The sequence below is a fragment of the Dermacentor andersoni genome, chromosome 1, assembly GCF_023375885.2.
Source record: "Dermacentor andersoni chromosome 1, qqDerAnde1_hic_scaffold, whole genome shotgun sequence".
Taxonomy (NCBI): Eukaryota; Metazoa; Arthropoda; class Arachnida; order Ixodida; family Ixodidae; genus Dermacentor; species Dermacentor andersoni.
The window spans coordinates 35,952,973-35,980,819 of NC_092814.1; the positions used below are offsets into that span (position 1 = coordinate 35,952,973).

The following is a 27,847-nucleotide window of genomic DNA, read 5'->3' on the forward strand; positions in this document are numbered from 1 at the left end:
GTGCAGGGCTAACATCTTAATGTGTCCAATCAACTAACCAGGTGTCCTCCCAAGGTATGACTGGATCCATTTGCGGTTTCAACAGTGCAATATAGAATAATATACTTTCTTGTCCTTTTAAAGATAATAGAGTCGACAGATCAGCTGCATCAGCACTGGCCCTAGCCTGCAACTGACACATAAGGAATGTAACACAACCTTTACAGTTAAGCTCAAAATTTGCTAAAAGGGACCTTAGTTTGATGTCTGTATTGCTGCACACATTTTTGCATAAAAGAGAATGGGGCCTGCGAGTGCATCAAGGTGACCATGGCAACTCAAAGTTCGAGACCTAGGGAAGCATTTGTGCTCACCCATGAGCCAAGTTTTCAGAGTAGTGGATCATTCACGGTTTCTAGGCTGATGAATGATCATACAGTCGAACCTCAATCTAACGCTGACCTAAAAGTCTTATATTTAAAATTTCCTTTAGAGCCTTTGTATAAATACTCTGGATTTGGCAAATTTGCGCTGAAGTTTCATATAACGAAGTTAACGCACCTCGCACAAGAGCGTTGGCACCCCACACGAGAGCGAGGTAGTGTTCCTGTAAATGTCTCTCATACATAGCTATTTGACACCAGTGCTGGGCGCCCCTTCTCATGCAGCCAGGTGCAACGCAGCTTTGAACATAGAAAAGGATATTATTTGTCACCGAAAGTGGAGGTGGGACCATGTGGTCTCACCAAACAACGGTGCAGTGGTTGAAGTGCCCATACAGTGACTATATTGGTGAAAGCTGCCAAATTGCTTCTCTTGGAAATGCTGCGTAACCTACTCTCTCCTCTTGACCTGTTGAGTGCTTGACGGACTCGGCCTTCGGCAGCACGGTCATAGTGTGTGTATGCGTAAGTGGTGCTTGGCACCACAAGACCGCCACATCAGGTTTCGGTAATGTGAACAGTTTCTCTGTCCGAAGCCACGTTGCACTATTAAATTACATTAAATTATTAGTTAAACTATTAACTATTAGTTACATTAAATGGCAACATATTTGTTGCACTCTCGACTAATTGAGGCTCCATGGCATATTACTGGGTTGACAGCAATTCAAAGTGAAAATTTAAAAAATTCACCGACGATTACGATACTCCCTAACACGAAATTTGAGCGCAGCTGCACAAGTGTTTTCATTTTGTGATTTACTGGCTGGCGCAGACAATCTGTCTCGTGCGGCACATTGCAATTAGAGCGAAGTGCAGCGTGACTGCCTCACTAATCTGGAGATCGCGAGAGCCAGCTTTTGCGTGACGTGTAGGGGCGATTCACAGCAGCCGCCGTCGACAGGCCTCCCAGACAATGCGCGCTACTCCGGTGCCATCTCGTAGCCATCGTCACATTGCACTATGCTTTTCTTCTCACACTTTGCCATACCCTCCTCCGCTTTCCACTTCATGGTCCCGCTGCACCATCATCTCCGCTTTCCTCCTCGCGTCTTTCATCCCCTGCTGCGCTCTGCATTCCCCTTCATCTTTCGGTTACGCTGCCAATGCTAGCCACAGGAACGGGAGCCTAAAAGCTGTGCTCTAAGATAAGACAATTTTTCCGTCAATACTCCTGTCAAGCCATGCGAAGATGTCAAGAGAATGCTATGGCATAATATCTTATGGTGCAAGATATAATATGGCCAAACAAACACAACCCTTTACGTCCTTTAATTCATATTGTAAAAGTTCAAGAACATGAATCATTAGCTGAGGGCACAATATGTATGGAATAACACCCGCTTACTTTTCTGAAATATGTGACATGACCTGCAAACGCCTAAGTGCAAAAGAGAATAGCTATTCAGTTTCAAGAAACCACGCACTCAAAAAATGTCTCCCCCCCCTCCCCTCCAGGATATTGAGGAAGCACCACACATGGTGGAACGCAATTACTATGTGGGAATGGGCAACCAGGTAGGCACTATAAAGGCACTCGAGGGAAGTGCAATACGTATTCCCCTACACCTACGGCTGTTATCCAATTTAGCGACAGCATAGAAGACATATGGGGCATGCGAGTCAATGTGCGCCAACACGGCGATGTTTTCATTCAGGCTGGCATTTTATGTACATTCGTCCGTACTTCTACAAGAAAAACACACGACGAAAGTCCCTCAACAGGCTGATACATGTGCCGCGGGGCACTCCGCAGTTACAAGTCATCGAAGGCCAGACTATAAGTGTTTGGCCAGTGATAACTAGTTATGGCCATATCTATGCACGAAATAAGTTAAACTTCCACGGTGATGGGTTTCCTTCTAGATGCTGTGTTTTGTTTCTGGTGAACTGCCATGGTTGAAGCTGTAATATTCTAGTACACAGTGGCATGGTCAGGAATTTTTTTCGGGAGGGGGCAAGCCCTTGACCGTGGGTGGGGTGCAGGGCAAGCGGGTGTTGTTGCACATAGCTTTATGGCAGGCGTCCCTGGTACACAGAAATTAAGAGGGGGGGGCGGCACATGCCCGATACCCCCCCCCCCCCCTTTGACTACGCCCCTGCTACTACACTACAGTATTAGGGTATTGCAGTAAAACACGTTGTGGGGCTAGTTGGTGCATAGCTTTCAATAGATGAAGCACCAACAGTGACGGCACACTAGGAAGGAACAAAGACAGGACAAAGCGCCTTGTCCTGTCTTTGTTCCTTCCTAGTGTGCCGTCACTGTTGGTGCTTCATCTATTGAAAGTATTAGGGTCACTGGCCCCACGTATTGGGGCCAGCCAGGGCGTTAGTGGGCGAACAGGGTTACTTTTCGATGCACTAAAGGCACTCACGTGAAAATTCTTTTAGTTCCTCGCACCATAAACATCTGAGCTTTGGCTTTTTTCTCAAGCTCACGGGATTGCACAGATAGAGTCCAGACATTTCGGTAGCTCAATTACTGACCATAATTTATTGTGCTTTTTGCTCATTCAGTGTTAGCAATGTTTCTTTATGAGGCCAATCAAAATTATTCACGCTGATGAAACACAAAAACTCAAGAAGATTGTTTCGATATTAAGGAGTTTTAGTTTGGAAAAAAAGACTATTAAATCGAGGTTCGACTAATTTTTAACCCAAAAAGAAATCGAAGAGCTCCTTTTGAATTAACCTAAAGATAACTTTTCCCTTAATACATTAAAAACAAAAACAAACAGCTTGATTCAGCTCTGCTCCATTGGTGAGACACATAAGTTTAAAAGTGTCATGCCTCACAGCTCTGACAGTAAAAGAACTGTTTTCGATGGCTGCAGTAGGATGATGACTGCCACTGTAGCACATACAGGAAGTTTTTTTTTTCCTTTTCTGGTGCAAGAAAATGCTGGCACCAAGAACGTCTTTTTTTTTTCCCCACTAAGAATACCGATACTCACGAACAAAGCCCTTTGTTTCTTTCAGTCACGTGGAATGTCTCTGGCCAAGTGCGCCAATGCTTTGCACCAGTGCCATAGCGCCTCGTCTACCCGCTGCCGATCAGTAATCATGCTGAAGAGGCGCACATGTGGTTGCCTTCTGGCTGGATACTCTCATGGGACCTTATGCTGCCAACCCTAAAGTGGCAACTGCATAGACATGCCTGTGCAAGCCAGAAACTTTTGCAAGACATGTTCTTGAAGGCATTTATCTTCCTACAACCTTATGGGGAGAGCTTTCCCAATGGTACGTGTAGCTCTCATCCTCCAGACTGTTGCTGCCGCGACCGCTACACCCAAGATCACAAATAGAACTACTTTCGGATGCAGTTTCCAGTACTCAGCAGGAAGGACAACTCCCAACTCCTTGTTTAAAACGAGTACATACTCTACCCTTAAAAATGTCCAATGAAAAGGCCCTTACACCCGATGTCACTGACACCTTTCCGAGTACCTCTTGCAGCCTTCTCTGCACCTGCACTGTTTCCAGCAGGAACATCAGATGCATGTGCCGTTTATTGCTCTGCAAATGGTACCTAGAAATGGCAGTCACTACGATATTAGAGCAAGCCATCTCCAGGTCATGACTTAAAAGAAGAACCAAAGGATTAAGCCCTTTCAGACACCACATTGCCTCCAGGTATTTTTCATTGAAACATCGTTCCACATGCTCAATTCTGTCTTGACTGTGGCTTTTGTGAATTTTTGTTAGCATCAAGACTTCTAGCTTCCGAGCACGTGCTACTGGCTTCAAGCATATTTAGGCAGAACAGCCATTCAAATTTTTTTTCGGAAAGAAAAATTACACAAGATGTGCAACCTCGGCATGTGCACTTTCTGGCGAGAATACTGGCTGCTACACCACATGCAGCATGCAAATGTGGTATTTGTGCTAATACATTCATTAGCTGCAAGAGGTGACAGTCAGTCCTTCCTATGCATTTAATTATATATACTGGTTCACTATGTATGAGGAAGACTGACACCAATTTTTCATCTAACGTTGCATCATTCAATGAACATTGTAATACGCTAAACAAAATCATCGCCTCAAAAACATTGGCACCTAAAGTCCGCTTTTAGCTTTGTATTACCTGTGATGCAACTCAAGAGTGAAAATGCGAATCAATTCAAACATACTTTCAGACATGCCTGCTCATGAAGCCTACAGTGCACCAACCACTTCATACAGCATTCCTGAAAGTGCCACTAACTACAGGACATGCTGCTGATAAGTAGGATGACTTTTTTTTTCCCTTCATCAAATTTCGCTCCCTACAGCATTTATGACTACACACCGACATCAGTGTCGAGTGACAGCAGCCCCCACGAGTGCAGCTGATCTGACCAGATTCCTGTTCGCCCGTTATCTGCTCAAGGAAGAAGCCCACAATGACAGTGGCAAGTTAAATGGAAGCCTCAAAAGTGCATGTCACCTGGACGGTATGTGTACAAGTTGCCCTTGCAGAAGTTGCAAGCACAGTGGCATACGCACTAATGTACAAAACAGTGTCATATTTCAAGCATCGACTTTCTTGTGTTGCTGCTGTTCTGCCAGGTAGAGCCAGCAGCCACCTGTAACTGGTGATCAGTTTGTGATATCAAAGCCTGTAGTCTTCACATGGCAGGTGCGACGAGACTCATCTTAGAATCAAAACACAGGCTTCATTAAATCTGTTGTGCAATGTGTGGTGATGTAAAAGATATGCTTCAAATGTTCAGCGCTCTTGCCATGCTCCAGAAAAAAAAAAAAGATATTGCGTTCATATTTATATGTCTTGCAAAATATGCTTGATGGGTCTACATGCTCTGCAGTGAATTGTGTGTTAAAAAGGTAGAGTTGTGACCCTCAAGGCTTAAATCACTGTCTTTCAATTGGTCATGTGGATTTTTATGTTGAATAAAGTCACTTTACTTTCGTACAGGTTCCTCCATTCCGATATGTGCCACTGCGCATCAAATTCACTCATAAAAGACTTCCAATAAACATAAGCTACACAGCTAATGACCATGAAATCCTACGTATGAAAACCAAAAATAATGTGCTTAACTTATGAATTCATGCTGAGAAGACAAGAAAACTTACACAGACTAATGCACTTTATTCAGTGCAAACAACAACAGCTGTGCATTATCACATGGCAGTAAATTATGCACATAAGTTTTTGTACAAATAAAATTTTCATCTATGAAACTGGTAACAGCAAAATACATCATAGCCTTTATTGCTCTCTGTTCCTAGACAAAAAAGGTTTTTGTCCTACCTTCCTGGTAACACAAGCTCATTTGCTAAAGAAACCGGCCAGGGCAAAGAACACAATTTGCCAGAATTGAATCAAACAAAATAAGCTGTTCAGTACCTGTCTCAATAAAAGCTACCAGGAGTTAGAAACCTTGAAACATAAAACCTCGTAATGACACACTTTCATGTGGCAGATGCAACAAAATGCAACACTGTGAAGCTAAATCTTCAGGGAATGACAGTGTAACGCAAAGTGCTCTATAAAGCTTGCAACCAACATAAACCTTATATACATATAAACATTGAACTGAGCTTTATACACACAAAATATAACATACCTCCTAAGAAATGGTACCACTGATAAGAATTCTACACAAATACAACAGTAAGGAAACCATGTACATGAATGAATTCAGCCCTGACAGCATACCCTGTCCTCTAAATATCAAAGCTGAAAACAGCCGTAACATTAGAAAGAAGACATTGCACTCCCTACAGCTGTTCCATGTGGTGCTACAGATTTGTATTTCGATCAAGCTCTGCAGCAAGGCTTTTCATAATATTTACTTCTCTGCCTTTCAAACCACAGCTAAAGCTATGGTAATATAATACACGGAGTACTTACAACGTAAGCCTGTGACATACCTATGTATCTGAAACAAGTGACGAGCTCTTTTCCATTTTTACAACAGCCACAACACGTTGTGCACATAACAAATATAAATACTGGAAGCATAAATATCTGTAGTAGACAATACTCTGCTTTATAGCAACATGTAAAATGCTAGTTCTGTGGCTGGCCCCAGTGGATCACACCTGCTGAGATGAAATGTTATCACAAGCAAAGGTTAAAATATAGTGATCCATTAACAAACAGGCACTGATGCTTGGGCACTATGAAATCTCTAAGCTTGTGCACATGTGGAAAAATACTGACTAGCCCAAACATCACGAAAGATGTAGATGTAATCACACTACAATCATTAAAAGTTTTAAGCAGTATGCAACTGAGATGCCTCTGGACACAATGGATTAGTAGTAAGTCATACAAAGTGACTAGGCCGAGACGGACACCTTGGACTGCTTCACATTCTACGAAGGTTACTTATGCCAATGGTCAGTGCAAATTTGGAAAAATTGCTAAAAGGCAAAACAAGCAGACATGGAATACCTGCACCCTAGTGGTTGCGCTAAAGAATGAACGGCAACAAAATGAACAAATGCAGCAACCATGTTGTGTGCCCTTTGGAGCTTTAATCACCTCCTGCAAAGTGCAGAGCAGGGTGGGGAAAGAGGGGTGGGGGGCCACAATGAGATTTAATTTATACAACAAGCTCATGAATCATACATAGCAATCAAACACAATCACTTCAGTTGTCTCAATAAGTTTACTGTGTTAAAACACTCACTACGGAAGCACATAGAAGGTCACTGCTGCATATCCAGCAAGCAAACTACATAAAACCTTTCAGCAAAGATATCCGACAGGAGTACTAGGATATTCGACATAACAAACACAACCAGATAGCACACAAAGAAAAGTGTACATTTTCTGTATCAGTGAAAAGTGCCATTGCCTCCAGTTAACCACAAGTAGCCTGTGTCATTTCAACATGTTGATACGGTCGGTTTTCAAAAATCAAGCTATCAATAAGATTACTTTTACCTTGCTCAAGTATCTGCGAAATCCGAGAACACAAATCTTTCTGCAGGCTCAGGAGCTCGGACAGCTGCAAAAGTGGCATATAGAAATTGCTGTAGTAAACCAATAAAATGGCATTAAGGCGCTGCTGCTACCTTTTCCTTCAGCAGAGTATAGTTCACACAATCCGTGCAAGGCTGAGACAGCAAAGCTGCCATCTCGTGTGAGGAAAGCATGCTATCCGCTCGTTTCACTTCTTGTGATATTGCTTCTCGTAGCTGCCAAATGGCTTCAAGATCAGGCCTGTGCAAGAACACAGATGAGCATAATGAAGACAGCACAACAAGAATGATTAACACTTGGCTCACACTGATTCAGCTTTGACGACAAACAGAACCAATCTTAATTATCTTAGAAAGCATCCCCAGCTTTTTTTTTTTTTTTTTTCTGAAGTGCCACAGGAGGCAACAAGGGCAGCAATGTGGACTTGTTGGCATTGCATGACAGAGAACTAGTTGTAGCGCTAAAAGGCACAGAAGAACAAGGGAGACACATACATGTACTTCGTGTGTGTCTCTGTTTTTCTTCTGTCCCTGTGCAGTTTTGCGCTACAACTAGTTTTCTACAACAGGAAGGGTGACCATTTTATCATTTTGTCTTGAAGCACCAAATATGAGCCCAATTGCTGCGAAAAGAATGCATGACATATCTGCAAGCAGTTAAAAAAATTTTAGTGACAGTGCTGCAGAGAGAGATTCATTCTTCAGGGCAGTAGACATCAGAAAATGTACAACAATGGCCAATGACAGTGCAGTAGAGAGATGAATTAATTGTTCAGCAACACATTATTCAAGGTAGTAGACATCAGGAAATGTGCAATAGCTAACAAACTTTTTATCAAATATGCATTAGTTTTTAATAACTTTATAGAGTACATACTGCCACTGCTCAAGGTATAGTGCTTCATACCAGGAATACTGAACACAAAATCAGTTTCGTAATAAACGTCTCCAAAATGGGCAGTAAAATGTACTAATGTTGCACATAGTACTATTACAAAGTTCATGAGAAAGGCTTTTCAGGAAAATGACACATGAACACCAATGTCTTCTGCCACACAATATTGAAGCCAGCTTTGTTTAATCTAGTGCTAGCCTCAAAACTGCTTGCAAATATCAGTTATTTGTGACCATTGCATGTTTACTGACATCCACTGCCCCAACTAAAATTGCATTTGTATCTCTGTTCCACTGTCTTCAAAAATTTTTATAGAGTTTGAGTGGAAACACATGGCAGTTTGCAGTCTTTCACGTCTGGAAGAGCCCGAAGTCATGTGTCACCTTCCGCAGCCCTTACCTTTCTTTTTTTTTTCCTTCTAATAGTCATTTGTATGCCAGTCACACTATCTGTCCTATGCAATGTAACATAACATCTTGTAATGTGGTAAGCACGCAGTGTCAGTGAGGGATGCAAGAAAGTGAGCTTGGCATTCTATGAGGATGAATGAGAAAGTCTTTGCTCCTGTTTTTTATTAGCCAAAATAAGGTACATACATGTAATTACAAGTATATGCGCTATTCCAAATACCTTCCACTATTTTTCCACATAGACCCCACACTGGTTCAGACATTTGTCCCATCGCAGCACTAAATTTGACATGCTGCTGTGCCATGTTGTCGTCAGCCAGCGATGCACGCAGCCTCCCTGAATGCTCATTGTCATGCAAGTCTTCACGGCTTTTGCAACTCACAACACCACCACACCTTACACTTCCCAAAGCGAGACACTTTTCCCCATACATGGATTGCATTTCCCAGTGGATTTCGATGGGTGTTCGTCCTTTGCTTTATAGAAAGCAAATCACACTTCGTTGCTCCTACGCTGTGGATGTGTGAATCACAATCGCCATCTTCAACAACTGACAGCAGTGCCGTGCCACGGAGCTACCGGAAGATAAGGCCGGGCCGGTCCAAGAAATATCCACCACTGGGAATGAATATGCTGACTTCGCATTTACAGCCATAATTTGGCTAAAAAAAAATAAGGGCAAAGACTTTGATTATTCCTCGTATTTGTGAGTGCATGGCCCTCTGCCGGAAATTAAAAGCTGGGATAGGATTAATAGGAGCTGTTGCACTACCTTATATTTAGTTTCCCCAGATTTGATGAAAACATCAGACTACACTTGTTTGTCCGCAGACATGTCTTAATCCTTCCATGCTCTGTGGTCATCTGTTCCGGCTCGACCGGCAAGGACTTTTCCTTAATCACCACCCATAATGCATCAGATCACGTCCATAATGCGTCCCCTCTAACACAAAAATGATCAGTTGGCAGACACACTCCTTTTTATGTGGACTTGCCTCTCAGCCATCCCTACAAGAGATCAGCACACAGATCAGGGCACGATCATCACTCAAAATCAAAACAACCTACAAATATGGCTGGTGGCCCTCCATATAAAAGAGTAGCATATATTGCTGGGCTAGTCAGTCCATACTGAGCAATTTCAGACCATTAGATTTACGGCCACTTAGTGCAAAATCGGAATAGAAGGGGAAACAGGGGTTGTATTCTGTAACAGTTCACTTTGGAACCGGTTCGCTCTCACGAACGCCATTGGTCGACGCTTCATTGTCATCATCCCTGGTGGGCGTGACAACAAATTTTGTTGTCGTCACGCAAGTTTTCAATCATCTGGAAAGGAACCCGTCATCTGCTACGAGACGAACAGTGGAGAAGTAGTTCGCTCGAGGGTCGCGCACAGTGGCGAGCATAATCTTGAAGGTTGCTAGGGTAACTGTGGCAGTCTACTAGTCTCGTGCTGGCCGGCGCAATGAGAGGGATGCCGATATGGCTTTTTTGGTTGTGTTCCTGGCGAGCATTGGCCAAAGATGACGTGACACGAGGCAACAGTGCGACGCATACGACATGCGCAAAGGCAAGTTCTGAACGCATTTTAGGCACCCCAAAAACAGAATACGATGGATTTGCGGTGAGCTAGAATATCGCGAACCACAAGATTTTAGTAGTGCTGACACTGCGACCTAAGGGCTGTGCACAATACTTTCTTTTTTTTTCCTACCGGTTGTTTTCAGCAGTGCGTCTGGAATGTAGAAGCTATTGGGCTGTTGCAACCGTCAGTCAGTCGCATCATTACCGCCATCGCTAGGGTCATTACGGTTGAAGGAAAAGAAAAAGGGGTGTGCAATTTCTCTCCTCGCTGCAGGAGAAATCCACAGTCAAGAACACTTCCTTGACCGTGGCAAGATTCTCAAACTTGTGTGATGTGTGGACGGAACTCTCATCGCAATCGTCCACCCGAAGAAGTTCAGCCATGGCTAAACGAAATCCTATTAGAGCCGCGGCCTACACACAGAGATCCGCCTTGATTGCTTAATGCATGGCGCACCACCTAGCGACTAAAAACTAAAGCAACATAGATAAAATTAAACTACTAGCTGTCTGCGTCGAAAGCTCAGTTATTACTGGAAATTAAATGTGCAAGTGTTGTATACAAACCAATATTTTTTTACCAACCTAGACACATCCTTCAATTACTATACTGTCCCCTAAGTAGAAACAAAAATGATGATGTGACCTTGCAACATACCGTAACGCCGCTCGTTCACTGGTCTCCTCCGCGCCGCGACATTCCACTCTTTCTCCGAGTGAAGTCACCTTGACGTAACAGCGAGACTGAACCGGTTCCAAAGCAAACAGTTACAAAATACGGCCCCAAAAATCTGTTTCGATTTTGTGCTAAGTGGCCATAAATCTTATGCTCTGAAATTGTTAAATATAATTGAATTCTGGGGTTTTACATGGCAAAACCACGATTTGATTATGCGGCAGACCGTAGTGGGGGACTCCGGATTCATTTTGCCAACTTGCAGATCTTTAATGTGCCCCCAATGCACGGAACACAGGTGTTTTTGCATTTCGCCCCCATTGAAATGTGGCCGCAGTGGCCGTGATTCAATCCCGCGACCTCATGCTTAGCAGCGCAGCACCAGAGCCGCTAAGCCACCACGGTGGGTGATTATTCAATATAATACACACCTCCTTATATGAGAGAACTTCCTAATGCGATAGCACAAACACTTGTAATTACTTTTGCCACCTTTTTCAGAGAATTTGAGGCGACCTCCAACAAAGATGCTTTTATTAACTACTATTACTACCACTAGCCATACAAGAGTTGATTTAACACATATTCAATAAAAATGGCTACACAACGCAATCATAAAATTGCTACTCAGGTAAATGGGCAACAAGTAAAAATATGAAGCACAAGGGTTCTCAATATTCGTGGTGCACTTGCAGCAGGTACATTCATATAAAAAACCATACAACCAGGCAGCAGCAATTATGAGGGCCCTTCAAAATGTAATCAGTGTTACTGTTTTTTTTTTTCTCAAGAACTACTCAAGATTACTTGTGCGACACAGGCGTCAATTTTTTTTCACACAATGCTGTTTGATGTAACCTTTCTACACAAGCCAGCATGAAACAAGGGAATGTAAGGGTTCTTTGTACAGACTCAAATCCTCCACAGACTCACCTCAGATCCACCTTTTCACTACATCAGAAGCTGGGTTATCATCAAAACTAATTGTGTGTAGTACATTATTTACCATTATTTACCAGGATGCTTTAAGAGCAGCAGAATTTGCCATAATTGTCACTATACTGTTCAGTGTGTTGGGCCCTATGTAAGTACAAGATATCTCTATTTATATTTCTCCGTGTGATTAAACGTGCACTTATGACTATGCACATTTCATCATTTATGTTCAGCCAAAGTCTTAAATGAAAAAGTTCTGAGAACGCACATATATTTTTGACACTTTTTAAACATGTGATATTAACAAGAACTGTGAAATGCAGTGTATTACAGTAATATTAAATAACTTGTTGTTCCTGCCAGATGACTTTATTCTTGGCAAAAAATCAACACATGGTACACAGTGTTTAACCACTCTTCAAAATTCAGTACACCTCAATAAAGAGCTTGATGACTACACAATAGAGTTATAAAGCAGTGACGATCAGTAACAACACGAAATGCTATAAAATGCCACCATCAGGAATGCTTCGCCTCTAAAGTATGCTCCTGACACAATTTCTTGACGGCATTTTTATTATGCACTTAAACATAAGAGGAACTGAACAGAATCACCTAATGACAAAACTTCTGGAATAGAGAAAGTATAAACAAACTTAGGAAAGCAAGTAGATGCAACAGAGAAGTAGGAGCTATTTGAAGGCCCAAAAAAATAAGTTATCAGAAGCAGGCAAATGCTTGTATCCATTAAGTAGTGGGAGCCCAACACACACATACAGTGTGTTTCAGCTAACTTGTGCCAAGCCTTAAAAAAAAAGAAAAGAAAAAAAAGCAGCTGTATGTTTCATGAACACAACTGACACAGTATTGTTCATCATTCACCTAAGCAACTCAGACTATATTTATCTTAATTTACTAATTAGAAATAATTAGATAACTTTTTAACTATGAACTTAAATGCAATACCTTGAATGCAAAACTTGCAAGCACATGGAGAAACAACTCAATGATTTGTTCTGATGAAGATACGTGTTGTCAGTTTATTTGTCCAACGAACAAAACACAGCGCATGCATGAAAATGGGGACAAAGGCAGAGGCAACACCAAAGATGCACCAACAAACCCAAGATTCTACTCTTCTAAAATTTATTTTTTTCAAGCTCCACTGAAAGTTTGCGAGCTGCATAGAAGTACCACATGACTAGGCACTTGTGCACCGCAATGCTAGTGCCCTGAAATATTCTTCGAATGTATGACTGCTACTGCACATAGACGGACTGTATAAATAGATTTAGGTAGCCGTGAGTGATCTGAAAATAAACCAAAATAAGATCCCTGCTAAAACAATGTGGCCATGGGTGATAGTGATAAAAAGTGCATGGCAACCCTTGAGGATGTGTAAATGTTATCACTACTGACAGACTGCACAGAGGATGGCAGTGGAGGCGGTGGACAGCAATACATCTGAGGTGGTAGTTCTGGCTTATCACCTCAGAAGCATTGTTTTCACTTGTGGCAGACATGCAGACAGACTTTTCATTCAGGGTTTGTATGAGGGCCTAAATTCCACTGCACACAGGCACCCCTGGCTCACATGGTACTTTTCCAAGTTAGGCGCACTTTCTTTGTAGCTCAGAAAAATTTATTCTGCAACAGTTATCGTCATAGAAACAAAGTGGTTTTATATATTGCATTACGCTCTACAAATTCTTCAGTGACAGCTGTGCGTTTATATTATAATATAAATGTTACATACCTGATGTTTGTCAGTCAATTAGACTCATTGTAAAAAATACTGTGAGCTACTCTAAGGACAGTGAGTATTGGTTGCATTTACGTAGCTTGTGCTTGGCACAAGTTAGTTAAAATTCTCTACATACAATTGCACACACATCATGCAACTTGGTTTGACCTGTGTTTGATCAATCAACTTGTGTTTGAGCAAAACGCACAGAATGGCAGCTCTTGAAGAGAACTCTGATGCAAGAGAAAAATAAATGGTGGGGATACTGCCTTTCCTCACATTGCACTACCAGGGTAAGCTTGGCAAGTAAGAAATGAAGAGGAAATAGAACACAATCAAGATAAGAATTCACATGAACATCAAAGTTCATTGTGGGATACTAATTGTAAAATGTTTTACCATGGGAAGGCAGTGAAGCAAGGAAGTACACGGTTGTCATTGAAAAAGTAAGCAAGAATGGACGCTTTAAAGAAAATTCAGTGAAGGAGCAGCGTGAAACTCACGCTGTTTCTTGTGTTTTTCGCACCAGACCAACAAGTGAACTCCCACATCGCAGGTGCTTTGCTTTGTACTCTCGTAGAGCTCGATGCAAATCCGAAAGCTCAGTAAGTGTGTGCTCCTGCACAAGAAACAACAAGAAAAAAAAAAAGTTCAGTCTCATTGATTCTATACAAATCCAATGCTTGAGACTCCATCTCATCTGAGCATTGTGGAACCTCTGGCCATATTCCTACAGTCAGTAAAAGTGATCAATCAAATTGGTGTGATCAAAATGATCAGCCAGTAGAGCTATATTTTAAATGAACTATGTATGTGGCACTTGTACTACTACTACTTCCGCTCATGCTCTGCACAGCCTGCAAGATTATGAATGCAAGGCGGTATGGCTTATTGAACATAAAGATGCCAAGGACTACTGCTAGGTGGCAGTTATGTGATCGATTAAGGAGGCAAGAGTAGCTAAATTGCTAAAAACATTTAAGCTAGCATTCACACTCTGTGCTCTTTATTATATAAGGATATATGTATCTCACTTGTCTCTACAGTGCACAAATGTCTGAGTTTTCACAATTTACAGGTGGACTTAGTGGGTGGCTCAGAGGAAAGAAAGTGGAGGAGAGGCGCCAGCCAGCCACGCTGCATTGGAGGACTGGCGCAACTTGTAGAGTCTTGCTTTCCAAAGCAGCACTGGAAGAAGTCAGCCAAATAGCAGCAGTGTCACAGCAACTGCATCAGAGTCATATCACTGTGTGGGCAAGTGGAGGCACACTTCTTTGATGGCTGTTCTGCGATCACCAGTGTATTTGTGTTTACACTGCACATGGAGCCTGGGTCTGCAAGCAATCCTCATGAAAACGCTGACAACACAGAAACACACACAAGCATTTCATTGTGCCACTGCATCTTTGCAGCAAGGCAAGTTTAGCATTCACTAGTGGTGCAACAGTACAGAAAACGGCACAAGAGAAAAGGTTATGCCCAAGAGCTGCATCAATTGCATCAAGTGATAAAACTAAATTCTGGGGTTTTACAAGCCAAAACCATAATCTGATTATGAGGCATGCTGTAGTGGGGGACCATAACGTGCAGGCAGCGTCAGTGATAAATCATCATAAGAATAAGAACCACCAACAAACAGACACTTAGTACTTCAGAAGAGCGTGAGAAGTCGCTTATACAGCTTCACTGTCTTTAATGTATCAGCAACTAAGATTGGCATGCATCTGCGGATGATTTTAATGCAAAAGTGTCAAATGGCTCATTAAGCGAGAAAGCCGGCGTCTGTAGTCTGTAGCAGCAAAACAGCACCTGAAGTCTTATCTGCTGCGATGCCACGTCACAAGCGCGCCTTGATGGAGCAGAGTGGGCAAAAGAGAACACCTGCTGGAGCGCTAGCGTGCCAGGTGTAGCATGAGCGGAGAAATGCCGCAATGCCATGTCACCCTCAATTAATATTAAGCCACCAAACACCAGCAGCCACCAGTATCAGCAGGAAGCACCAGCAGCCACCAAGGCCTGCTGGCTGCTGGTGCTTCCTAGGTCTCTTGTCACACAGGACGTCGGTGGCATGCAGCGTTGGAATTAACGAAGACCCTGCATGTACAATGATGAAACTGTATGACATTCTCTTTAGGATTGCCATTGCAGGTCTTGTCAGTGATCAAAGGCAGTAGACATAAAAGCTGGGCAAGTTGGTATTGATTCATTGATGAACTGTAGCACATTCACAAATTAAAAGGCACATGCAGAGGGAACAAGCAATTGCTGCACATGCTTGTTCCTCTGCAGCACACACACAAAACCAAGGGCACAGGCAGAAGGACCAAGCAAGCACTGTCCAGTGCATGTCTTATTCTCTCCGGCTGTGTCCTTTGTCTTTTGTGCATGCTACAGTCCAACAATGATCAATGGTTTCAGTGATCAATGATTTTAGGCATTGTTAGCGTGCCTCAACAGCTGTGTTTCTCTTAAGAATTAGCTTTCTTTTTTTTTTTTCAACAGTGACTTGGGATCTAAGACATTGTACAGGCATACATCTATTCTGTTTCTCGAGAATTTCAACACAAACAAGAATGTTTAGTCATGAAATATAGAACTGGGAATTAGACCTATTAATTGTGAATCCCCTGCACATTTTGCTGCCAGATTGCTCTTAAGGTTACCTTTTAACAAATGTATTCAAGAACACTACCCGACAAATATGGCTTTCACAGGCCTGGTGATGGTACTGTTCAACTGTCTGAACAGTAGGCTATTGTTAATTATTATTATTATTATTATTATTATTATTTAGACAAGAGAGTCATGTGCTGTAATATTCGCTATGCAGTTTGCTTACAACACATGCATGCATGCTTGCATGGGCCCCTCCACATAACACAGTATAAAATTTTATTTCCAATGCAACAGCTTCACTAACAGTATTGGACACCTCACTAGCTTCAAATTTAGTCAAATATATTATGAGCCTGTAGACATACCCCTGATTCCTCACTGCCATCCTGGTTGCTAGAGTCCAAGAGATTTCCTGGCTGGGGTGATGCAACTTCTTCCGTTATAGTTGACTGCCTGTAGAGTAGTGGCCTTTTGTGACGCTCTGTGGGCACAACGTCAACATCCCCTTCATCATCAGGAGCAACTGACACCTGCTCCCTTTCAGGTAAGTTTTTGTGACCATTGTCGTTGGAGGCATTGAGGTCACATGAAGTAGAGTCCACACTGCCACCATTCACACTTATCAGTTCTCCGAGCCCCGAGTCACCAGATGGGCCATCCAAGCTTGCCAGTGGGTGCTCACTGTCCTCTTGCATTTTGCCTAATTCGACCACATGCGCCCCTTGTCTCTTGTCAAGGATGATGCGCACAGCACGCCGCCAACGCCAACGCATACGACGACGTTCAGACGTGAGAAGCATAAGGCCAGATTCAAGATCAAAGCTGAAAGTCTGGTGCCCCAAGACAAGCCTCTTGTGACCAGACATTTTGTCTTCAGCCCCCTGCCGCTCTAGAAACTCTCGATTAGCTGGCTCCAAAATGCTGTCGGAGCTGCCTCTGCTAGCACTGCTGAGCAAAAGGCTGCTGGTTCGTGCCAACTTTGCAGTGGCAGAAAAAGATCGAGTCTTTTGGTTCTGCTCCATAGCTTCAATAATCTTGGAGCTGATTGCAGAAGGTGGACTGGACTGATGCACTGGAGCTGCAAAAGAACAGGTGAGATCAGTTGAAATGTCCTTAAAAAGGCACCAATTGCACAGCTGAGAGCTGTGCAATTGTGGGCATATTGGGCCAGATTCTTTAACAATTCATTTCCAGATTCAGTGTTGTCTTTTGTCACCAGCTCATGGATGCTGTCGTGCTGTTTTCGCTGAAATCAGCCACTCAGCATGAATGATGCAGAAGAGCAGAAGTCAGAATTGTTGCAAAATTTGGCCTCTGGCGCAGTTCTAAAGCTGGATATTAAGCAAAGGCAGGTCAAGGGATGAGTAACAAGTACAAAATCTGCCTTCAAACACAGACTCAACACAATACTTGTTCAGACTGTATTGAAATAACATGCTGATGCCCACACCAAGCAAACACAGCACTAAACAGCAGCTCAGTTCCAAACTTAAAGAAACTAAACAGGGTGCATTGGTGCATTCACAAACATGCAGATAACTTGCAGGCAAGACCACTGTTTATAAATATCAGCACCTGTTTTCTTTTGTTCATAAAAGAACTCATCCACACTCAACACTGGCAGATGCATTTTAAATAAGCAAAAGCCATGCAAGTGCAATCATAAAAAAATATATTTTAGAAAATTTTATTCTGACAATGACTACCACCAAACAGGTACAACTTCCAGCCATCCTCTAGTGAGTAAGCCTTAAACAAGAGAAATTTTATATTCTAATTTATATCATTTTATGTGCCAAGATAATATGCATGTACTACTGCATTAATGTCATTAAGATGGTTTTCTGAAGAAAGAAAACATTACGATGTGTGTGCTTTAAGCCAAATTTCTCCACTGAAAAGCCAGCATCCAGAAAATGTAAAGTGTAGCCAACAACTAGCAGGGTACCATAACACAGGCACCCAAGTCACACAATAGTATTGGCCTTGGTTGGAAGCATGCGTCAGCTGCTCTTTGAGGTGAGATCAATGACTCGGAACAGTGCATTTCTAATGCTACAATTCCATCACCATGTCACTACAAAGCTAGAAAAAAACTATCAATGAGCTCTTATAATAACTGGACAGAGGTGATCAGACCAAGCCTGTTTTGTCACTGTTGTGTAAGAGTGCCATGATATTGCTAAATGTTGCTACGAATGAGGCAGTCAAGTGACCTGGACATCAGCTAAATAGAAGAAAACCAGCCCATGGTTAATATATGAAAATAATAAGCAAGTGATTATGCTGCTTATAATAATTTTCCCAGCCTTGGGCAATTACAAATCTCTTTCCCAGTGGCCATGCAAATCAGGAAAAATAAATACAAAAGAAATTATCAGTTTATTGTTGTAAATAAACATACAAGTGGATGCAAGCTGTAGAACACTTCCCCAGTGGAACATATTTATAGCTTATTAATTAAACTGAAGTATGTTACATCTCATAGAAGACAAGTGCTGTTTATTATTTTTGTTCATGGTAACTATCAAGTAAAATTGAAAAATTTTCAAATACTTTGTAAACAAACAATTTTGCACTCAATTATCAATTCTACCAAAACCACCTAATTCTTACCTCATCAAATCCCTAAATTCAGGGGGGTAAAATTTCAAAAACAAAGGGCCCTAGATGTGAGAAGTTGCTATATTCTTTGCACCTGCACTCATGATTTGTGATACATCACGCCATGATCAGTCCACATTTTGCCTTGTTTTCGGTTTGCTTATTTTCTAATGCATAAGGATATTTCATTCAGAGTCTCCAGTCAACTTCCTATCAAAAGCTGCTACAGTGATAATGCCACCATTTAAGTGCTGTTAAATCAGACATGAAGGTTTGAAGAGACATGGATTATCTAACACTGTTTGCCCCTGCATACTATCTCCCTGCCTTTGCCACGATGAAATGAAGCAAGATTCTGTTAACAGCCTGCTTCTCTCAGCTGGATGCCTACTTTCTCCTCAAGACACCCTCATGCCCATCTATGCTATATGCCCTTTTTAATGCAGAAGTTTTTTTTTCTATTTTTTTTCCCCACAAGCTCTTAGGTGGTGCATAGTTGAATCTGTGTGCTCACCCATTCCGGCGGCTATGGCATTCTGCTGCTGAGAACGAAGTTGCGGGTTCAATGGGATCCTAGTCGTGGTGGCCATATTTCAATGGGAACAAAATGCAAAAACATTTGTGTACTTAGATGCATGTTAAAGAACCCCAGGTGGTAAAACTTAATACCTGAAGCCCTCGCCTATGGAATCCTTTATAACCCACCATGCAGTTTTAGGATGCCAAATCTAACCATCTTTCAATCTACTATCTCGTTATACTCTAATCATCTTATGAATGCTCATCAAGCATATAGCTTCGACATCCACCTATTCTAAGATAGAACAGTCCTGCACATTCTTTACTATTTTCTTTTCTGAAGAGGAGAGCTAGGCTGTAAGTTTTATTTCAAGCACAAGGCATCATGGCCTTCAGAAGGAATTGGATTATGACCATCATTAAAAATGCCTAAAAACAAACAAGCTGGCTATTTGCAAATGGTTTTCATGCTGGTCATCAAAATGTACTGAAAGACTCCGTGCTCATCTATAAAGCAAACAATGCAATACAAAATACTTTTTTTTTTTTCAGGAAGGTGATATATAAAATAAAGCCAAGCTGTCCATTTTATTTTGTGGTCCTTTCAATGATGTGCTTAATGTCCTGCAGTTTTCTCAGGTGCCCATTAAAGGTATGGCAAGACTACAAATGCTCCAATACATAATGCATGTTAAAGGTAAGCTGCATAAATGCAAATAATCTATGTCATAAATAAAAAATTATCATACTGTTTACAAAAGGCATTGCTGAGTGCACGTGTGTGCACATGCACACACAAATTAAGAACTGATCCCAAGACTTCCACCAGTACTTGCCTGTGAGTTGTGCATCCTCCACAATCATTAATCACGATACAGAAGGTAATTGCACTTTATGTATAAAATTGACAAATATGCTTTTGCCATCTTGTAGTGCTGGTCAAAGTTTTCATGTACCATGTAACATCAGCACAGAGTCATACTCATGCCCTTCAAACACACAACTGCAACATTTCTCTCTGCACCAAGTAGATGAACACAGCTGATGTGTAGTTGATTAAATGCACATGCTCATCCCTTCACTTTCCATCTTCGTGTGAATAATGGTGGGTTTTAGGGGGGAAAAACTTGTACAGTAGAGCCCTGTTGCTATAGGCCAGTTGGGATCAAGCTAAACATTTACGGTATCAGCAGTTTTATTTTCTGTGGATTCTGGGTTTGGGCCAGTTGGTGCTTGACAAGACTCGTGCTTTCAGTGCAAGTAGAAAAGACATATGACAGCATACCATCTGGCGTGTCCATTTATATGTGCCTGTCGTGCTCGCTTTTTTATACTGTCAGAATGAGTTTCACTACCAAACAGTTACTTCATCCAAAAAGACTGCTTGGATATTAAGAAAGGATTCCTTACAGTTTATTATAGTATTTATGACATGTATAAAACCACCGATTCAGGTACTGATGTGATTTTAAATATCAACTGAGAGGGTTTAAAATTATGTCCTAAGGCTACATGTAAGCAAAGGGTTGCAAATGTGCAGGGTACCAAATTTCATCTGTTTAGGGTTACTTAAATGCATCAAACTCTTAGTACCTAAGCATCTTTGCATTTCATTCCCATCAAAATGCCACTGCCACCGCTCAACGAAACTGGTAATTTTGTGCTCAGCACCATGACACTAACCACACAAACCCCTCGGCAGGCCATAGCAATTATGAGGTCACTAATGTTCATTCATGTGTACAGGGATATAATACAAGCATGTAATTTTTCATATGTCACGAAAACACTTACAAATTATCTTACGAACAAATGGTAACGCCTTCACATCCATGGGCTTAAATAAATGCAGTGTTTTAGCACAATGTGATGTGCAGTTGGTTATAGCGATGCACGTTAATGCAAGTTCAGCTGGTGTTCAGTTCGTGTCCAGCTTTGCATGCTCAGAGTAACGCCCTTTGGCCGTTATTAGCCCTTATGCCATTAAACCCCTTACATTATCATGACATGATCCGAGGTGCAAACAGGTGCACATTATGGTAATTAATAATTCATAACCCAACAGAACCAATACACTGCCCATGGTGCCTAACACGCATTGCAGTGTGTACCGAATTTGGGCCAAAACTTCTTGCTTCTTTCCTTAAAGGGTTTCAGTTGGACTGCTTTACATAGCTGCCCCCTTTATCACCATTATGTGTGCTTATGCCATCTCTCATGGCACAATCTCGCATACAACTTCTACTCTCACTCAATTTTCCAACAATGGAATGCACAGCAGCAGCAAAACGCCCAAGTCCATTTGTCATATAAAGAATTACCTACTGTACCATCTGCCCCACTTGCAATCATAATCCTCTAAAATAGGGATACCCAAACTGGGTTCTGCAAATGGCATTATTGGATTCCACAAGGGGTCAAAATGAACTCAACACAATCCCCCCTCCCTTGGATTGAATTTTCCATTACAGTTTAATTTTACCCATAAAAACTACAACATTCACACTTCAGTAGCCTTCAAAAGAAAGTTTGCTTCATCGCAACAGGCACACGAGGCCGTGGATAAGCACATCAATGGGAAAAAGCAGGGCAGGGGGGAGGAGTTCCACAACACTCTGGGAAGGCAGATGGGGTTCTCCAAGGCCAGAAAGTTTGGGAATCCCTACTATAAAACATCTACTAGCATATTCCCCACTTTGTCCAGCAGGTGCTTCATGTTGTCCAATGGCACCAAAATGTTACAGACATCATGCTACTTTAAACACTCTGATTTAATTGCCAAATAAGGTGCCCTTTTCCAGCTGCTCTCGCTTCATTCTCTTTACCTTCCTTTTCAAGTACACATCTCCTTCTAGTCATTACCATCAATTCTACCTATAGCAAGGCGCTTATCAGAAAGCAGCTAGTACATCTCTCTACCACATGCATTAATGGCCATTAGCTTAAAATATGTACTCAAATAAAAAAATTTTCACAAATATCAACAGATGTAGCAGAAGCAAAGAACTCTCCACAACAAAAGAGAAGGTATATGCACACTCCTTCGAGAGAACCTAAATGCAGTAACAGAAACTATGAAGTTAGTCACAAATTACTCGTAGCAACCAATTTAACTAGATGAAAGACAACAAAAAAAAGTAGCAGTTTTGCCCAAGAGGCAAAGCATTGACAGCAACAGCAAGATTTAGTGTTGCACTTGGACTCTTTCGTTTGGGGCCTCTACTCTGGGATTCAGGCACAGGGATGTATGCTCCGCAGTCCAAGAATTTCTTACAGAGTTGAACTGAATGCCCTGTTCCTTCTTTTTTTCTTTTTTTATTCATTTACTTGAGACAATTTTACACATTGTCTTAGGGGACATGGCTATAGGCAAAAATTTGCCTGACTGGGCCATTCCACCTGTACAGTTAAATTTGTATCTTTTCCTTTTTTTGGGTGCTTTTCAATGAATGATTATTAATTCTTCCCACTATTATTACTTTCATTTTAACATGAATTTCACCTTTCAACAACACTTCCTCTATAGTTATAGCAGTCCTGAAAGTTTATTTGTTGTTACAACCCAAAATAATCCACCACATTTCTTGGCCAATCCCTCTATTAGTGGTTATGAACCTAGAGTTGAATGGGTAACAACAACGATGATTCCAACCATTATCCATCTTTTGGCCACAGTGGATATGAGCCAGGATTTGGATGGGCAACAACTACTCCTTGAATGGAGTTCAAACAATACACAGGTGCGACATATTGACGCAACACAGCACACAATGTAACTCCTGCTGGGTCGAAGGAACAGCGCCCTGGATGATACGAAATGTCTCTTGCACACGGCAAATTCTTAAGGATGTTCTATTCCACCTGCTGAGGCAAGCGTCTGTGGCCTAATAGTTAAGAGTGTCAGGCTTCTGTGCCAGTGGTCTTTTGTTCGAATTCAGCTGGCGGACAATTTTATTTATGTTTATTTATTTAAATATATTGTACAGATGGATGAATGCCATGTGCTGCAGCCACATTGCCATTCAATGGGAGCAGAGCTCGTACTTTGGCAGTCTAGACCAGTTTTGCAAGAATGCTGCTACTGTGTCCAGACATTTCATTGTCTTATATTTTGGTGAAGGTTACTGTGGTTTTCCCCCAGCACCTCCACCAAAATGTCAGACAAGTCAATAAATAACTTGGCACAGCAGCGGCAGCAGCATTCTCACAAAGCCGGTATAGGCTCCAGAAGCATGAGCTCTGCTCCAAGAGGAGGGATGGCGATGCAGCTGCAGCGTGTGGCATTCATCTTCCTTACAAAATATGTATGCTTTTATATATCCAGAACATCTCGGCGACAACTAATTTTGACCTGGACTGTCCATATAATTTCTATTGCAATAAATGAAAGCTAGCAAAAGACCCACAACTCACTTAAGAAATAAAATCTGCTTATACTTTGATGTTATAATACACACAAAACACAAGAAAGGTCTAGCAATTATAAGTACGACTCATAAAACAAATAAGCATGCTCTCCAAGTATGCTTTCCACAAAGCAAATATTTTTTTCAAACACATATGAAAACAAGTGCAACAAAAGGATAGTGTTGTACATGGCGACAGATATGAAAAGGAACATTTGTATTCCAGGAGGGTCCCCCCTCCTAGAATACAAAACAAACATTCCTTTTCATATTTGCCACCATGTACAACAAGGACATTTGGATGTCCTTGTTTCTTTCACTGAAAAAAGAAGCTTCTATGTCACACTTTTCTGAACACAGGAGCTGAGTTAGCATGGGTCATCATCAATCTATGTCCCAATTTGTACATCTGCAGTAACAGCTGTTTGAGTATCAATTAGGTAGTTCATTTCATATCTGCTTTCCCAGTAAACTTAGGACATTTTTCATATGCATTCCCATTCAGTACATTCATATGCATTCATTCAATATATTGGTCAACCCCACAAACACTTATACATTTGTTTGGAGAACTGCAAACTAAGAACCACCAGAATAAAACTATAGTAATAGTGAAGCCAAATAAAGTTAAAATACAAACAAAGTAAAAAGAAAAGAAGTGTACAAATAACAGTATACATGCACCGTCAACTTCACATGCAACAATGTGCAGACCAGTTAGCACTTGACTAACACGTGCAATTCCATTGAACAAGATAACATACTCACTTAATGGAAAGGTTCTGGATAGACCACAGTGACTGTATAAAGACGAAGAGAATTCTGAAAAGCTTCAGCAAGCACTGAAGGATGCCACTGAAGATGAGCAAAGACAGTGCTGCCAGATGAAGTCAGAAGCACTTTAATGCTAAAGACTTCAGTGTGCCCATTACAGCAGGTACAATAAGGATCTTCAAGGCAAGATGCAAGAAGATTGAATGGCTCTGCTTGCAAACAGAGCCAGAGTAAGTGCCCAAACAATGAAACCACATGGGCTACTCCATATATTTCTGCCTCACCACATGACTAATCCCACAGAAAACAGTGTTTTTGAAGGTGACCTTGTTTGATGCACTGCTCCTTCAATTAAATAAAGAATGGACCCCATGTGCCTGAAGGAAACATACTATGTTTTTTTAAACAATGAGAGGCTGCTCAGGCACTACATACTACACATCACGCATGTGCATGATTAGAGAAATGGTTATAACTTATAGGCACAACAGAGTGGCAAGCAATTTCATTTTGTGATGTATACCAACAAGCAAGTGGCACAAGCAATGACTGAGCCATAAGAAAACATTAACCAGAGGCACAATGGTCTTGACAAAAGCAGAAACTGAGTAACCAGCAACTCGACACATAAAGGTAAAAACTTAAAAATCCAACTGCAAAATATGTAATACAGGGTGTCTACCAAATTGACATTTCCAAATTTCCAGAGTTTTCCAGGTTTTCCCTGTGTGCCTTTGCAAAATTCGCCTAGTGAAACAGAACTTTGTTTTATGTCTAGACGAGCTGATAGTCTCCTGAAGCTGTCACTCTCTAGTAAGCATGTTAAAAAATTAAAAAAAAAAAACTTAATCCAGTTTGAATAGTAAGGAATAGCATTTATTTTATTCAAGAAGAAACAGAAGAGAGGGGCCACTAAAATGCACAGGGAATAAAATACCTTCTAAAGAAATGGTAAAATCCATTGCAAATTGAGTCAAACATTTTCAAATAGAAATAAGAAGATGCATACAGATGCAAATATTTTTGAATATGAGCTATTTCTATCAACTGATAGCAAGCTCATTGGTATGAGGACCGAACTTTGTCGCAAGCAAGATTCTCTCTCAGCAGCTGGAAAGTCAACCTCAACTGTCCTGACATACTCTCAGCCGGTGCACAACACCTCAGTGTTGCATTTCACTGCTTTAAAGAGTTTATTTTGGTTTGGCTGAGGGACACCTGCATCTTGGCATCAGCCAACATTTTGTTTTTTGAACTCAAGCTCCTTCAAAGAAGCGACGACAAGCTTCCTTTCCCATTCATTCCTCAATGTGTCGGTTCTTTCTGTTCTAGCCCTCTTTCCGCCGCGCATTCGGCCCACGGACCATTTGAAGCATCCCTTGTCAGTTGTACAGTCAATGTCCAATTTTTCAGACTCCCTAGGGGGCCGCGAAAGCATCCCAAAAAAACTAATGCAAGTCTTTTAATGCCTTTCAGGCCTCAAATTGCCACAGGCACATCCGAAAAAACTCTGAAGGCCTGCCAGCGCACTTATAAGGCATATCAGTGCTCGTACTGTGACAGGAGACGGCGGGTGTACGCGTGTATAAGTAATATCATGAGAAGCCAAAAAAAGACACCAAGGACAACACAGGGGAAATTACTTGTATTTACCAACCGAATTAAATAAATGGTAAATTAACAGCAATGAAAGTGGATGAAAAAACAACTTGCCGCAGGTGGGGAACGATCCCACACCTTTACATTATGCGTGCGATGCTCTTAAGGAATATATGCCGTGTGCCATGAGAACTGCCCCTTCCTACGCTTGTTACGCTTCACCGCAACACTCTGCGTATGCTTCACCGCGTAACATTTCTGTATTGAAGTTAAGCTGATTTTTGCGAACCAATATGCAACGTGCCGTGCTTTCCGAGCTTGGAAGCCAATCGCGAGGATTACAAAGGCGGAGTCGGTGGCATTGCTGATAGCCTTTAATTCTTTCAATGAAAAACATGGCACCAAACTGCAAGAAGCTTAATAGCGAACGTTGAAGCAGCTAGGCCTAGAGTTGCCACAGTGATGGCTGCGGCTGCCAGCGGATTTCCGTGCGAGAGCACTGGTTCGAGGCAACCAGATAATCAAAACAGCACTGGTAGTGGCTTTGATTAATGCCGTTTCGGAGCTGTGATCAAGGCAAGATGTCCGGAAAATTGGACGGCGAAGGGTTCTTGCGTCCAAAATTTCAGGCGTTCTCATACATTGACTCTATGGGGTACATGGTGGTGCTGCGAAGCCACCCGAATTATCGGACATGTCCGAAAAATCGGGCGTCTGGAAAATCGGTCGTTGACTGTGCAGTGGCAATTCCTCCAGCCGACGGCACGACATCAAAGTCGATTTGTTATTATTCTTTTCTGTTACTCGAGCCAGCATTAGCACGATTTTCATTCCCTTTCAATAAAATTACAGCTAGTTTTCCCTGACAGAAGCAAAAATTCCCTGAGTTTTCCCTGAATATTTCCAGACTATTCAAAATCCTTGAGAATTCTCGGATTTCTTGGTTGGTAAACACCCTGGTAATAGACCAATTTAATGCTACACCCGCACTGCTGCAGAGGCTGCCAGTAGCTGAACTATTTAGCATATTGAGCTTCGACAACCGCTGGAAACACATGGTGAATCGTGCAATGAAATTCCTTTTCTTTCTTCTATTTGCATATGCACACATTGCAGCAAACAAAAGAAGTCATCCTCTAGAATAAAGTGAGGGTGAGGACACCAAATTAACAGCTTGTAAAACTTGTAAAACTCGCTAGCCTCAATGCCCAAGGTTGTCTTATATATAGCGGTACGGTGGTGAAGACTGCTGAGCACAAGCAGTAACATAATATGTATGCTGATGCAGTAACAATTATAAAATCAGTCCACTGCTCAACCTTTCATCAACTGGTATTCACACAAAAAGAAGCTGCAAAAGAAATTCTATACAGATGAGCATGAAAGCCATTTAGGAAAAGCTTCTTATTTCAGATGTTTTGCAAACATGATACAAATGACGAATTACAGATATAAAAACCAGTAAGGACATGGCATGAATGCAAATGTCACATTTGAACATTCTCCTTCACTCTTTGAAAAACCCCTATGGCCAGGTATTCTTCCATGTAATGTGCTTGCAACTCTGACAGCTCAAGTGGAAAGCCGAGAACTCGAAGTGCTATGCAATGCATTTATTTACTGTACCATAGTTATACTCAGAGGCACTCCAGATTTGCAAATTATATGTGATAATTATATCAAAGCATTTTAGGGGCCCTGCAATACTTTTTGTGA

General features: G+C 41.6%; 1 protein-coding gene across 2 annotated transcripts in view; it reads right to left on the minus strand.

Moving 5' to 3' along the window:
* Positions 1–5,500: 5,500 nt before the first annotated feature.
* Positions 5,501–27,847, minus strand: part of olf186-M (Ki-ras-induced actin-interacting protein-IP3R-interacting domain olf186-M) — a 119,387-nt gene continuing 97,040 nt past the window's right edge. For both annotated transcript variants that reach the window (XM_055061316.2, XM_055061317.1), the window contains 5 exons: positions 16,595–17,307; positions 14,117–14,232; positions 7,458–7,605; positions 7,327–7,390; positions 5,501–6,924 (listed from right to left, as the gene is read on the minus strand). In XM_055061316.2, the coding sequence (XP_054917291.1) occupies positions 6,914–6,924; positions 7,327–7,390; positions 7,458–7,605; positions 14,117–14,232; positions 16,595–17,307 (1,052 nt within the window). In that variant the 3' untranslated portion in view covers positions 5,501–6,913. The remainder of the gene's footprint in view (positions 6,925–7,326; positions 7,391–7,457; positions 7,606–14,116; positions 14,233–16,594; positions 17,308–27,847) is intronic.